Consider the following 16,337-nt stretch of genomic DNA (forward strand, 5'->3'; position numbering starts at 1 on the left):
TTTTTGTTTTTATAGCCCTGATGAAGACCTGAAAATCAGGTCGAAACGTCGGCATAAATAAATATTTTTTTATTTATTTATGTTGTTTCTTTGCTGAACCCACCCCCCGATCATCTTCTCCAATTGATAATATACATAATAGGGGTGGTAGGAGAAATTATATTTTAAAAAATAATTCATATTTATTAATATTTTATTACATTAATTAATGAGAGATGGTTAATTATTTCAAATTTTAAAAAAATGAATGTATTTTAAAGAAAGCTATTTAGAAAATTCAGGTTGAAAATGACAGTATTAACAGTCATGACAGCAACTTTTATTGTGTTTCCACCATGGCAGAGGCTATGATAGTAGATACTGACATGGAAGTAAATATTTTAATAACAGAAATTTAGATTAAACTCGTTACATCAATGTACAATTATTTGGTCCTTTATTTCATGTTAGCTATATCCTCATCTAACTAGTTTGACAGAGCTAAATGCTAAATTTTCTTTATAGCTTTCACTAAAAACTTCTAATTCTGTTTTTAAAAGTAATTAACCTTCTCCCTTGTTATTATAATTAATTGATAATTAACTAAAAGAAATGTTGGCACAGGTTGAAAAAAAAATTTAGGAAATATACATAATAATAATACCCCATCAGAAAGACAAAGATTTTAGATAAAATGAATGTCTAATATATAAAGTTGTCTAAGGTCACGGACAAACACGAAAATGAACTGAAATATTTCCATCGTATTTATGTCAATAGTTTACTTTGGACTTACCTAAATATAGAAGGATTAATTTCATATCAAAGTATATTTAGTAAGAGAAAGTTATAATGCATGCAAACCACACCAAATATTTGAATATTTTTTAAAAGGAAGACGGTCTGGGTGCGATTAAAATTATGTATAATTATGCTTATTATGTATATTTTCATTTGATATCTGCCTATATTTAAAATTTCATAATATTATCTTTATATCTTGTTGACTTCATACGGAACACATCTGTTAACTGCCACTTCCCCCACCCCTCTATCCTTTTGGTCTTCTCATCCACCTTCAGTTCATTCATTAGCTTTTCTTCCATTCAGTAAAGGTGGGTATCCTATTTTGTTCATTATTTTCCTTTTATCTTCACTTTTATTCTTATATTTCTTTTTTTTATTTGCTATTATTTCCATTTTCATTAATTGTCTAATTCCTTTTTGTAATTATTGTTTATTTATTCTTTTCACTGTAAATCTTAATTTTATTTTATTTTATTTACTTGATATAAATTTTCTCTTACTTTTAATATTTAACTACACCTTAGTTTACTTATTTCATGTTATTTATTCTCTTTCTTTGTTACATTATTTTAGTTGTTTGTGTCTTTTTCAGTCCTGACGTAGCCCTGCAACGTGGGGCGAAACATTGGTTGGTTACTTCGAGTTTTTTTTTTTTTTTTACTGCATTAGGACCATCTTCCTTTTATATATTATACACCATCAATGAACGATATTCCAATTAAATATTTTTTTAACCCAAGATTTTTGTTTTCAGATTGCTTTCCGTGTCGGCCAGAGCACAAGGCTGGATGATCGTGTTTACGCTATGTGCCAAATGAAGTCTCTGCCTCTGTCTCAGTTAATACAGGCCATATACCCCGATCTCTATCCTATTTACAATATCAACGAATTGGTAATATATATATAGTTTTATATTTTATATCATTTACTTATACAGTCTAAACTTCAGATATAACAATTTATCATCTATAAAGGCAAGTTCAGACTTCAAATGAACATTACAAGAAAAGTAGTTCTTATAAAAACAGCGGCTATGATGCTATCATTTATAATTACACTAGTTTTGTTATTTTCTAGAATTAAAATTGGTACATAATGATGGATAGGATGCAAATGAATTAGTCTGAGTTTTTTCATATAATTGCTACAAGACCTCTAAATCCACTCGTCAGAAATCATAAAGTTAGATGGGGGTGTGTTTATCTGAGAAATTTTGAAAAAAAAAATTTAACAGTTGAAGACAGCGGAACACACATTTACCACCTGGAAGAAAGTGAGTTTTTCTTTGCTTAGATAGCCAGGTTAGAGATTATATTGATGAATTCTATGGTTCTCCTGGGGTCCTCCAGGCTTCCATTGAGCTTTCTCAGCACTGGATATGGCCACAACGGGGTCGTGATGAGGATAGCCCCTAATCCATCGTTGCTTAATGGATATCTTTACTTCATCGGGGCTGAGGTCACTGTCGAACTGGGGACCCAAGGCTCTCCTTGTCCAGTTGGTCTGCTTCTTGTTTCCAGCAAGATAACAGTTTCCAGGGATCCATTGCAGGACAACCCCCTTGTATGATTGTCAGGCTTTCAAGTTCCTTGGCAAGTTTCAGGCCTTTCCCCCACTTGACTTGAGGGATGCAATACTGTTGTAAAATTAGTAAGGGACATAATTTTTGAGTTTTCAGGCCTTTTTAATGTCCTAAGGAGTTTCAACGCTTCACAAATAAGCTTCTTGTTCGGCTCAATAATTGTGAGTTTAATTCTTCTTTATCAAAATACTTTGTTGTTTACCTATTCAACAATATAAACTGTTGGAGCTCATCGGAACACTTGAGAAGGAACCTTTTTCTTAAAAAAAAATAATAATAAGGAAGACCCAACATGCTGATTAGACTAGGCATTTCTGCATTAGATTAGAATTCATTAAAAGAAAAAGAAATTTTTTTTTTCAAAATTTATGTGGTAGGTTATTTTTATCTTTTGATATTCTTGTTAAAATTTGAAAAACAGTTTATTGACCAACGGTTATAGCCACTATATCATTGGTGAACATTATATACAATTTAATCTGTAATTCATTATGGTGTTTTTTGTTGACCATGTATATTAAATGAGGAAAAGATAGTCGGGTGGTGTGATTGTTAAAGAACACAAGCGATACTTATTTTATTAGTGCCATGTTTCGGCCAGAATTTCAGATCTTCATCTGGGCTAAATACAAAACAAGATAACTATAATGAAGGTTGCCTCCCGAGCCTTGATTTGCCAACTTCTAACCTACGCTACCTTTCATATTTAAATTTTAATGATAAAAGAATCTTAGAATATAGTTTTTTATATACATACATTGCTATGTTTAAGAGAAGTCGTCTTTGTGGAATAAAAATTACTTTACCTACTTACATACATTATTTTAAATATTTTAATGTTGAAAGCTAGTATTTATTTTGCTTATTTTTTTGTCCATAGCCCCTGGTTACAATTGGAGAAGACCAAGTGGTCCAGCCTCCATTGCTCCACCTTTCGGCTGAAAGAATAGACTCGACAGGGGTCTACTTGATGGACGATGGTACGACTATTATTATTTACGTTGGCCACAACATTAGTCCTTCGATAGCCGTGTCGTTCTTCGGAGTACCATCATTTTCAGCTATTAATTCTAATATGGTAAGTTAATGTTATATTGGCACCTTGGTATGTACAACTGTTTAATTCCATTTAGATGATTGATTATGTATGAACTAGAAGGAGATGGTATAGAAGTAAATAAAAGGAAATTTAATAGTTTTTATTACTCCTAGATCTAAAGTATAGCTTTGAAGATGGCAGGGTTCAAATGAAAAGATTTAATATTAAACAGATATGAGAATTTTATTTTAAATTATGTATAATATTTATGAGAGATAGTTGACCGTGAATGATGTACGAGGAGAAGATGGTTGGGGGTGCGGTCAAAGAGAAACACAAATAGGTTGTTGTAACTTATTTTATTTTATTTACAGAACGTTTCTCTTTGACTGCACCCCCAACCATCTCCTCGTATTATTATTTACTCTTATCTCAGGGTGGGTTTTTCAGACAATCAGAACAAAGACACTAAACTACATTAATGGCTGTTTTTACAAATAAACTTAAATTCTATGTTGAGCATCACTAACCAATTATATAATCTTCTTTGATGAATGACAGTAGCTAAAGGCTTGGTTCTATTTTATCTTCCAGGATACGTCCAATCCACTGGCTATCCAAACAAAGAGTTCTTTCTTCCTTTAATTATGCAATCTTGGATGCCTGATGATTTACATTATTGTATTTAGTTAAAATTAAACATCTACATACACTTTATTATTGTTTAGAAACAATTTTTTGTATTAATCTTTTTAAAAAATTAATTATTAATAATTTTTTCTTTGCTTATCTTTAGTTTGAACTGCCCGAACTAAATACACCAGAGTCCAAAAAACTAAGGGGATTCATCAGTTATTTACAGAACGAGAAGCCAGTCGCTCCAACCGTGCTCATCATTAGGTAAACTATAAACAATTTATTTCTATAGAATATATTTGACTTTAAAAAAAATGTTGTAATATGAAAGATTTTAAATCATTTCCTAACATTGTTTTAATGTTTTTAACCTTAAATGAATATATTTTACCTTAAATACAAAACTGTAGAACTCTGCTTAAATGATTTATGTATATTTAATAATATTTATTTATAAATAATATATTAAAATTTCAATTTCAATAAAATTACAAGAGAAAAGGTAAACATGATGATGATAAAAGTAGATAATAGAAGTTGAAAATTAATTAAAAAACCTATTGCACAAAAAAAAAAAAAGAAGAAGGCAAAATTATTGTTTATGAACTCAAATAAATGCGTTTTCATTGTCATCTTATTGACACCACAGTTTTTGTAGTTTGTTCCTTTGATGATAAATCTCCAAATCTTGATACTTTTCCATAATGAAATATGGAAAGGATAATTAAAACCGGCACAAAAACAATAGATCCTGTGCCATGCCAGGGAAAGAAGCTTAGATGGAGCTGATTTTGCAACCTACACATCAATTTAAACGCAATTTTCATGGTGAAGGAGCTGGTTCTAAACCTTATCGATTGGTAGTTAGGCGTAATGATGTAAACAGAAAAAAAGGCATTTCAGAAAAATGTAGATGAAGCTGGTTTTGAAGCTACACGCCTCATTTAATAATTTATTTTTCAAGTAAGTTTTGTCCAGGTTTAAATTTAAAAAGAAAAAAAATTCTGAAATTTATTTTTAAAACATTGTCAGGACAACATTGAAGATTATGAAAATATTAAAAAAGCACTATGTTAGTCCAGCAATTCAAAAGTTTATTGTGGGCAAACATTTGAACCTGCTATATATCTGTCTCGGGATGCCAGGATAATCACTGAAGGCAATTATTATCATGTCCAAAAATAAGTTAATTAATTAATTTATATTGAGTACTGCAAAGCTATTATTATAATTGAATTCTTTTCCAAAGGCTTTTTGCCTGTTTACCAGTTACCAATTAAATATCTTTATATTTATAAAATATTGTTACCATTGAAAATATATAATATAATATAATAAGGAGTGGTATTGGGTAATATAATAGTAAATAAACTACATAAAAGAAAAAATCATTTATTATATAATTGCCATAAAACATGATTATTACATTGTAACTTATTACCTAATATATAAATATAGCTGCTGATTTGGGTGGTGTATGTCGAGGTATGTAGTGATGAAGTCTTCACCATTGGTGTCGTATTGTCGGTACCATGGGTATCATCTCATCCATGGAGTTCCATTTCTGAAGAACCCTTCTTAGGACCTCTTCTCTAGCCCATCTTCTTACTTCTGTCTCTTTGTCTTCAATGCCCTTTTTTCCTGATCTAGTTGTCCTGCCCCTTTTCTCCCACCTCCCTTTAGAGGCGTTACCTTTTTTGAATCTGATTTAACTGATTTTTCTTTTATCTCTTTGTAGATTATTTAATTATTCTTCATGTTGCCACATATATATAATATATCAAAATATTTCATACTTTAATTTAAAAAATTGTCTTTTGAATAGGGACGACAGCCAGCAGAGACATCTGTTCGTCGAGAAGCTGATAGAAGACAAAACAGAATCCGGTCATTCTTATTACGAATTTTTACAAAGAGTGAAAGTGCTCGTGAAGTAACAAACGTTTGAGATTCCCTCAAGTTACACCAAGCTACCAAAGACTATGTCGTGTGTTGATGGGGCATGGCAACACATCTTATGTCCATTATAGATTTGTAACTTTTTTATATTTTCTGCTTCTTATTCGTTGTAATAAGAAGTTTTAATTGATGTTACATCAACTACAAAACTTTTATCCTGTATAACACATCATTTTATATAGTATTATATATATATACATAATATATATATTTATATATGTTTAAATAACTTTGTAAATGTTTATATAAAAAAAAGCGGCGAATGGGACTGCGTATTATGACTAATATGTACATAAATAAATAGAGAAAATGAATTTATTGTAATGTAAATGTAACTATTATGTAATATATGTATTGTGGTGTTGTTTGCGCTCGCCATTCCTTGGACAGATGCAAGAAGGGGATTATTGCCGACGGGGTGCCTTATAGGTACGATTGACACATTATACATTATTGTTAATTTATAAATTACTATGAAAATGTTTAGCTAAAATTAATTTGAAAAGCAAATAGCCAAAGGACTGCCCAATATAGCAATGAAAAAATATTAAAATATGTGTAAAAAAATTTTTTACAAGCGTCATTTTTATGAATTTAGCTGTGATGCTTTTATTGTGCACCTCTTTATTGTGTGTGGGCATTGTTTAGCAGTTGGCTTATTATCGTTTTGTCATTTGTTAATTTTATTATTTTTAATTATTATTGGGATTGAAGTGTACATACTGTTATAATTTGAAACCTTGCCCTTTACTTATTAATTTATTGTAAAAGATTATATATATATATTTATAGATATATGTGCATGTTTATGTGTGTATACATTATATGTTTCTGTATACTTTCACAAACATATTTTGAAGATATAGAAAGTTGTTAAACCGTATTGGTTTTTAATTGTCTTACAAACGCATATAGAGAATGTCTTAGTAGTTAAATGTGTTGTAAGAGCCTTTACTCTCTATTTCTCTCAATATATAGACTCTTAAAAAAAAGATTGTAAATTTTTATTGTTTAATGTACGATACAAATTGTTATGATATTATAGGTTTTTTAGTTAAAGGGTTGAAATGAAAATGCAATTTATGTAGAAAATATACAATATAAAATGATGTATTTAAATTTGTACATGATGTACTTGATAGTCTGGAACCCACTGCATAATTAAAACATTTGTTGCAGTGCGCGCATTGCACAACTTCTGCTTACCACTCACCCCACCATATACATCTCCCAAGTTTTGTATAGGTTGGTGGGCTGGTGTTGAAGTTATTAATCTATTTTTGTAATTTTTAAAAAAAATATATATGGTTGGGGAAGGCAAAAATTATAGTCAAAAAAATTTGTTTTTGTGTTGCTATAAAAATTTATATTTTAGGTTTTCTCAAGGTGGGAATAATGAATATAAATTTTGTTTCAATAATAAAACGGTTTAACATAAATATAATGCAATCGGAAAAGATCGGGTTGTCTCGGCTTTTCCAGTTCGGATCAAATGTTCCTATTAATTTTCTTTTTCTTTAGTGATTCATAAAGTTCTTTAATATTTTATATTTATCCATTATTCCAAAATGAGAACTGTTTATTTTTTGCAAATAAACAAATTTAAAGGTACATAAGATTTTTGAAAAAATCCTCATTTAAGCCCTGTCAGAATACTTAAATGAGGATAAGATCAAGCTGAATTTTATGATAACATACCGAATTTCAATGAAAATCATTAGGGGTCAAATAAGACTCAAATAGTAAATTGGTGTACTATTTGATTTGAGCCAACGTTTCACTGCACGTTGCATGGCTTCGTCAGGGATAAAAAAGATATCAACACTTGACATAAGTACAAAAAAAAATTTAGTAGAAAATAACAGGGGTTTACAATGAAACGTAAAATTTAATAAGAAAAATTAAAGGGCATAAACAATAAATGAAGACGTTAATAATAACAAATAAAGAAGAAATATTAAAGAAAGTACAAATTAAAGAGATGGAAAGGTATAAGAATAAAATCAAATGAAAATTAATGATACAAAATTCGTACCTGTTTCTGTCTTATTCATTTTCATTTGATTTTATTCTTATCCCTTTTCATCTCTTAATTTGTACTTTCTTTAATATTTCTTCTTTATTTGTTATTATTACCGTCTTCATTTATTGTTTATACCCTTAAATTTTATGTTTCATTGTATACCGCTGTTATTCTCCACTAAATTTTTTTTTTGTACTTATGTCAAGTGTTTGTATCTTTTTTTGCCCTGACGAAACCCTCCAATGTGGGGCGAAATGTTGGCTCAAATAAAATAGTACACCAACTTACTATTTGAGTTTTATTTGACCGCACCCGGACTAAATTCCATTTATTGATATGCACGGTCAATCAGCAATCTTCCATATTTTAATTTTTCATAATTTATAAATAAGTACTAAACAGATTTTTATATTTGTTTGTCTTCTTTTATATTTTTCATACCGTTTGTTACCATCTTTATCTTGTTTAACTGTTCTTATTTTAATATTGACTCGGTTGTTATATTGTTTGTACTTAGCCCTGAAGAAGGGCTGGAATTCAGGCTAAAACAGCACAAAGTAATAAGTATCACTTATTACTATTAGCACAGATATATCTTTTTGAAGTTTGTTCCCATGTTTTCAAAGTATTTTACTCAGTTTTTCATGAAAAGCCATTCAATATGGGTTTATTAATTTGGAATCTATATATCTCCTGGAAAATTCAATATACGTAATACAATGAAATTTATACATTAAAGAATAATTAAATTGAAAAATAAGACAAACTAAATAATTTAAAATAAAATCTAACAGATCAATATTAGTGAAGATATGGCAAGGAATTATTGAATCAGCCATAGAAGCAAAGTGGTAAGAAAACTCGTGAGAGCGGACACGCCAGATATTTTCTTTTATTCACTTAAATTTTCCAGAGAAGCTGTTATATCATTAATATATTCGAAAATTTAGAAAAAAAAACAAAGCTGATTGTAGCAATTAAATGAAGGTAGCTCGCTGTTGTTCTTGAAGAAAAACCTCTACAGATGAACTGTTGTGGTTTTGGCAATGTTCCAGTGTTTTGTCTTAAATCCAGAGTAATAGCCAATGCCTAAGGGACAAAAGTGTTTAATAATTCATAGAAATGAACATAGAAAAAAGTACTAATGTAGATAGAGAGCAACAGCACTGTCGGTGGTGGATATGAGAAATACAGAAGATTTGTGTGAAAAAGTTTACATTCTAATTACTTATGATTCCTAAAATTTCTGTCTTATAAAAACAATTTTTTTTTTTTAAAGAAGTGAACACCATAAACTGATATGATCTTATATGAATTTAAGTCTCCATCTCAACTGTAAAGGATGTATTACACATTAGTTTATCTCTTGTGTGAGTGGAGGTTGAACATTGTGATTCTATTAAAGCTGTAATAACAGTTCAATCGAATTAGACAAAAAAAAAAAATGTAAAATCCAAACATTCAAAAAATTAAGGAAGCAATCTCGCCATTATAGTTCACTACCATCAGAATCAATTCATAAAAAAAAGAAAAAAGTGTTTTAGAGAAACAGTTTAAACAAAATTTAATATATTAAATTTCTGATAAAATTAGTTATGTTAACTTTTTTTTTCTAAATACATTAGTTTTTGAGATAAACAGCCATTTGTTTTGAAATGAAACTTCTTTACAGATGTTCAGCAACTCAAATTAAAAAAGTTATATAGGAGTAAATTGATTTTGTGATGCGAGATGAAACGGAAGTGAAGAATTTTGGCTGGAAAATTTCTATTCTTGTAGTAGAAAAGTTGAAGCTTACAGAAACTTAACATTCCTGATTAAGAGATCTCTAATCTCATAATCTTCTATTACAATATAAAAAAAATCTTCCTGCTAGAATTCAGGAACTAATATTTTTTACCTTAAGCTATAAGAGGGAATGTATGATCGTTATTAATAAAATTTAATATATTATATAACTTCTGTCGGGCGATCCCGACACTGCTAAAGTTATTTTTATAAGTAACAATTTTCTAAAGTTTTAGAGTCAACAATATCAAGACAAGCTATTAATTAGCCATATTTATACTCTCCACATCTTAAAAACTACAAGATTAGAAAAAAAAGTTATATGACCACTTTTGTAGGAAATCTAAAGCAATTTAATTTTGTATCAAACCCTATTATTGCTAACATATAAGAAAAAACTGATGAGACACACGGTTTTTGCCACATTTATCCTCCCTCTACTTCAAACCCTTGGACATTCATAATTTACTTATGGTACCAAACGATCTAAAACAGTTCACTGCTTTATTTTTTTTATGGTTATGGGTATGTTTAATTTGACTAATATTTGTTCCCTCTATTTCTCACAAAATACATGGTTTAGAAAAAAATTATATGACAACTTTTATAGAAAATTTAATGTACTTTAATTTTGTCAAATTTTATTTTTCACCAAAACTAATAGTTTTCAAGATACAAAAAAAAAAAATGATAAAACACGAAATTTTTATCACCTCTGCTCTCCTCCAACTCAAACCCGACAACCCAGAGACTTTTATGGACTAAAAATTTTAAAGAATACAAAACAGGTCCCTATTTTATTTTTAGGATACAGATGTAATTTAAGCTGACCAATTATTTTACAATGAAAAGGAGAAATGAACAATTTCAGAAAAAAGTACAATGTTAATAAATGAAACATTTTATTGGTTCAGACAAAAATACAGTAATTTAGCTTACACCCCTTTTAATTATTTAGTCAAACGAGTATTTTCCCATTGAATAAATATTTTTCATATGGAAAGTTTGGTGTGGATACAGAGAATAATAGATTAGTTTGAAATTATTAGAAAGGAGGACACTTTTTGATGGAGGATAGAAACTCCGAAAGAAAGACAGTCCTCCATAAAGGAGAGCAATTGGTCACCTTAGTGCCCAATTTGACTGGCCTATAACAGTGTAGGTTATAATTCACATAATGTATTTGAAAAATAAATTTGTTACTGCTTTAATTAAACCACAACTGTTCACTTCAGATTGTTACACTTGCTTAAGATATAAACAAATACACATCCTTTTTAGTGGAGGTTGAAAACTAAATTTACTATAAATACATTTTTCTTGACAAAAACTCATGAGAAATATGTCTATACAAATGAAAATGGCTTCAGGAACAACAAATAACTAGTTAAAAAGAAAACAAACCAATTATCAAAATTCAAAACTCAAATAAACATAGAAGTGGAAAGTTTACAATCCAGTGTTTCTCATGACTGCCACTAACAGCACTTGTGGCCGCCCATCATCTACACAAGTACCAAAAAATTGTCTATTTTATTTATATAAAATTAAAAATGAATAGTATTAAATGTTGAATACTATTACAGTCGATGTTGGAGTGGGGCTTTGACTATGAAAAATATTATTAGGAATTAAGACAAACTTTTTGTTTAAATAGAAGTTTATTATTTCATTATTATTGTTATTGGTTGTGTAGAAATGTTTGATTGTGAAATGACTAGTTTAAGCTTTCCCTTGCATTGTTTTCACCAGCTGCATTATTAAATTTCGTGCCTGCAAGAAAAAAAAGTGAATTGAATTATATTTTTTCTGATCATTTGATTTAATGAATATATGTATCTTGTATAAACCAACTTACTTCCATAAGACAAATTAGTTACAGAAATAATATTGATGGACATATATCATACTGCATTACATGAAATATGATTTTTCTCCAAAAATTTTCCACTCACCACATAATTGACAAGAAAATATTTTGTAACTGCCTGAACATTTTTTTCATATTAGTGACATTTGATATTTTTTATGTTAATAGCAATTGCATACACTACAGCTTATTCTGTTAAATTACTGAAATGAGGCCAATATTTGCTGATCGTAAACATAATTATTGCGATACATTTTTTTTTTTTTTTTTTTTTATACCAAGCTGTTTATATAAACACACACCTAGACCATTTTGCGAGAACTAGCTATTTGGACTCAAGGTATTTCCATCGAAAATTTGAATTCAAAATTGTTCACAATCGCTATACTTTCCTTTCCAATATATTCCATATAATTGCAAAAAATGTTTTGTCTGATTTAGTAATAGACACAATATTGCACACAATTTTTTCCCCCTGTGTTTGTTCATGTTCATTTTCAAATAGAATGGAAGAAAAGAAGCCTTTAGTTCTGAGTATTTAATCCTGTTTACAGAACAAAATTATTTTAAACAGTAATTCATTGCTGAACATATCACTTTGGAACAGTGCATAATCCCTTACATGTCCGTTTGTACATGTAAAGCATTTTATCTGTTAAAACCTAATGAAACAATCACTTGGAAGGTTTACTTTCTACAATGAGACAGATCATGAGATGCTTGACAGATTAAAGGAAAACTTCAAAAACACATGAATAGATGGAGTGGAATAAATAATTTCTTCAAACAAAAAATTCAGGTTTTTTTAGATTTTTGGAATTGACATGATGCCCAAAAATTTGTTAAAGATTGGAGAATACATTATGGATTAACTATATTAGGTACCTTACATAGATGAATATAAAATTTTACCAAAGATCACGCAGAACAATTTTTATAACCTAATAGTTTTAGAACATGATCATTATATATGGTCATAACTTACTTTTTCTGAATTGGTTATTACACATTTCACCTTGTTAAAACCAGCCACACAATCTGTTCCTTCAGCTAAAAAAATCAAAGACATTATTACAGCCTTTTATTTTAAAATACTACTATGTTTGGAGTAAATAAAATTATGGGAAGATTATTGATTGACCGTGTGTAAAGATGAAAGGAATATGGTCTGGGTGCGGTAAAAAAAAACTCAAATAGTAGAAATATACTATTTTAATGAGCCAACGTTTCGCCCCCCCTTATGTAACTATGTGTTTGTATCTTTTTTAGCCCTGAAGAAGCCCTGCAACGTGGGGCGAAACGTTGGCTCATTAAAATAGTATATTTCTACTATTTGAGTTTTTTTGACCGCACCCGGACCATATTCCTTTCATAAATAAAATGATGTCAATTTCTTTAATTTAAAAGTATTTATTCTTTCAAATAATGAAGATGGTGGTCAGGATTGCAGTCAAAAAAAGAAAAAAAAACAGTTGTTTACTATTTATTTATTTTTTTTTTTTTTTACCACAACCCTGACCATCTTCATTTTATATATGATACCCTGACCATATTCATTTTTCATTATACATTTTTAAAATTATACGATCAATTATTTATTTATATATATATAATATTTTTTCTTTCGATAATCATAAATACACATATTTTTAAATGAATAATATTTAAAATTAGTAATTTATTAATAATATTTATTTCCAAAAATAAATCATTCTTCTGAATTAATCCTACTTCAGGTCTGTTCTGAGAGGAAGAGAGAAAACAAAAGAGTTTCTGAAATATGATGATGGTATTGTGGCTTTAGGTTTTAATAAATAAAATAGTTATTGTCCTCCACATACGCACATTAGTTAAAGACAACAACTATTAACTAAAAAAAGAATTTATAAATAATTAAATATCTTGAAGAAGAAAGCAGTAATTAAATATCTTGTTTGAGACAAGTTTGTTTATAAGTTATAAAAAAAATGTCCATATAGTATCACACTTTTTATTTTCTTGTAACTCCTACGTTTCAGCCATTCTCAAGGATGTTCTTAGTAATAATACAACTAAAAATTTTATCTAACTGTTGCAAGCTACTATATCTTTGTTAAATCTTATTTTAGTCAATAACATATTATTATCACAATTGCACTTATTATAATTATTCAGTTTACAATGTTTATTATAATCTATTATTAAATGTATGGTTGATATAGTGATCATTGATAATCCCCGAAACGTAGGAGTTACAAGAAAATAAAAGTGTGAGACTATATGGATATTTTCATTATAACCGATAAAAAGAATATCTTGAAAATATCATTGCTTTGCTTGAATAGTGGCATATCTACCAGAATTTTTTTCTTTGAGGTATTTCATAGATTGTACTGTAATACAGAGATGGGCAAAACTTACCTATGGATAAAACTAATAGCTGAAATTGCCATGGAAACAAAACTTATTCATGAATGAACCATTGATAAGTATCACATCCATAGCAATTTTAGCTATTAGTTTCAACTATAACTAATTTTTGCCTAACTCTACTGTAGTTATATTCAGTATTCAGTAAGATGACCTCAGTAAAGAAAGTTACCCCAATCTACAGTAGTATGTTTGGAATAGGTCTAATTCTAAATTAAACCTAAACACTTTTTTTTGTCAGATGTGCCAAATATTTATAGAAATCAGTGGTATGTACACATTTAAATATATAAAGGTATTTATATCAAAACGACTAAGTAGGGTTTTCTTGAATTTCAATGTTTTGAAAGTCTCCGTTTTATAACTTAAGGGAATTATTTAGATGGCCATGTTACTTGCAAATCTCTCTGTCAAGAAAACTGAAATCTCGAAAAATTTCTAAAAATCTAAAACTATGGGTTGTTCAATGCGATGATAAAGCCAACTCTGATATAGGTCTGCAAGACCTGCAGCCTAACAGTTACCCTAGAAAGCAGAGTTAAGAAATTTGAACGGAAAGTCCTCTATACTATTACAGGAGACTCTGGGATCAGAGCCATAACATGGAGGAGAAGAACTAACAGTGAACTGCTTGCAGAGACAAGTCAGTCAATATCTCATGATATGAAGGCAAGGAGGGTAGGACATGTGGCTCAAAGCGATCCATCAGGGTACCTCTACACAACAATGAATGCTACTATAGTAGGCAAGAGACTATGTGGGAGGCCAAAAACCAGCTGGATAAACAGAATCAAAGAAGATGCGAAAGAGCTCCATGCAGCAAACTGGAAAGCAGTAGCACAAGAAAGGCAGGCGTGGACAAGACTGGTTCGGGCGACCAAAGATCTACAAGGTCTGGCTCTACAACCGATGAAAAAAAAAAAACTGTTTCTTGCAAAGGGTACTAAATTCCTGTACTTTCAGGCCTGAACATAAAAAACTTATCCATTAAAGACTAAGTTTTCATTGTATATTACACACATTTGTTTCTAACTTAATTATTTAATCAATGCAATGAATCAGATTAGAAAAACTTACGGTTTTTACATATTTCATAAACCCTTAACGCTTCTTCTTTATAACCTGGTGTTTTCAAGTCGTTTATGATCTTTAAACTTTCATCTTCCTTGAATTTTCCATCTTTTGACATCTATAAATTTAATTTATAACTCTTACTATTCTTAAAAATATATATATTCATGTAAGTAGACGAAAATAATTTTTTATCATACCACGTTCATCTTCTTCGAAACACATGATATCATACACTAAAACAAAAATTAAAAGAAAAAGAAATTATCAAAGTACACTATATAGATTTATGAATATTTGTAACTTTTATCAAATATTATATCATCAGTAGAATTACCTTACATTCTAAATATTTGATTCTAATTTTTAATATGTACCTTATATTATAAGAAAAATTACAATTTTCTTGGCATACATATCAATTTTTTTTAGAAGCTCTTACTGTTCAGGACTTATCATTGCTTTGCTTGATTATCGGCACATATGACGAGAAAAAAAAAATTATTTTAGGAATTCAATATATTGCACCATTGGCTGTGGCTAATTTTTAACAATCCTATTAGCTTTGGGACACTTTATAGAAATACTACAGTAGAGAAAGAAAGAAACTCCTGCCTACAATAATATCTTTGGAACATATTCATTTAGAATAAAACCTAAACATTTTTCTTTTCTAAGAAGTTGTTTATATTAATTTGTCAATATGCTGAGGTGAAAAAACTTCCAATTAGGACATACTAGTAGGGGTAAATAGTACCACTAGTAATAAAGGACATTATTTAAATAATGTGATAGTAAAAAATTTAAAAAAAATGATATGTACATAAATGACTATGTTTCATAATAGAAATAGATATAATTGACAAATATGAAGATACATATAATATGAATATGGAGTAAATCCTGAAACGTAATACAAAATATAGAATAGTAATATGTTCTAATTGGAAGTTTTTTCACCTCAGAATATTGACAAACTAAAATTTTTTTTTTCAGATGTGCCACTATTCAAGTTAAGCAGCAATATATTAAAAAATATATAAACTGGTTTTTATTTTGTGTTAAAGTTATGCATTATGGTCAAAGTAGTCCCTATTTATGGTAATACATTGGCCTTTTGTTTATACATTTATTCTGCTAAAGAAAGAACAAATACTTATAAAAAATAAAGTAG

General features: G+C 29.1%; 2 protein-coding genes across 3 annotated transcripts in view; one reads left to right on the forward strand and one right to left on the reverse strand.

Annotated features, from left to right (window-relative positions):
- Sec24AB (Protein transport protein Sec24AB) overlaps positions 1–7,127 on the forward strand; it is a gene marked incomplete at its 5' end in the record, with an annotated part of 40,707 nt that extends 33,580 nt beyond the window's left edge. The window contains 4 exon segments of the mRNA XM_067044714.1: positions 1,541–1,678; positions 3,249–3,446; positions 4,204–4,307; positions 5,869–7,127. Of these exon segments, the coding sequence (XP_066900815.1) occupies positions 1,541–1,678; positions 3,249–3,446; positions 4,204–4,307; positions 5,869–5,980 (552 nt within the window).
- Positions 7,128–11,466: 4,339 nt separating this feature from the next.
- LOC106681268 (uncharacterized) overlaps positions 11,467–16,337 on the reverse strand; it is an 8,739-nt gene continuing 3,868 nt past the window's right edge. For both annotated transcript variants that reach the window (XM_014421503.3, XM_067044720.1), the window contains exons 4-7: positions 15,364–15,399; positions 15,170–15,281; positions 12,669–12,733; positions 11,467–11,586 (exon numbers count right to left, since the gene is read on the reverse strand). In XM_014421503.3, coding sequence (XP_014276989.1) covers positions 11,536–11,586; positions 12,669–12,733; positions 15,170–15,281; positions 15,364–15,399 — 264 coding nt within the window. In that variant the 3' untranslated portion in view covers positions 11,467–11,535. The remainder of the gene's footprint in view (positions 11,587–12,668; positions 12,734–15,169; positions 15,282–15,363; positions 15,400–16,337) is intronic.

Source organism: Halyomorpha halys, unplaced genomic scaffold (genome assembly GCF_000696795.3).
Source record: "Halyomorpha halys isolate HHAL.00 unplaced genomic scaffold, Hhal_1.1 Scaffold323.1, whole genome shotgun sequence".
Classification (NCBI taxonomy): Eukaryota; Metazoa; Arthropoda; class Insecta; order Hemiptera; family Pentatomidae; genus Halyomorpha; species Halyomorpha halys.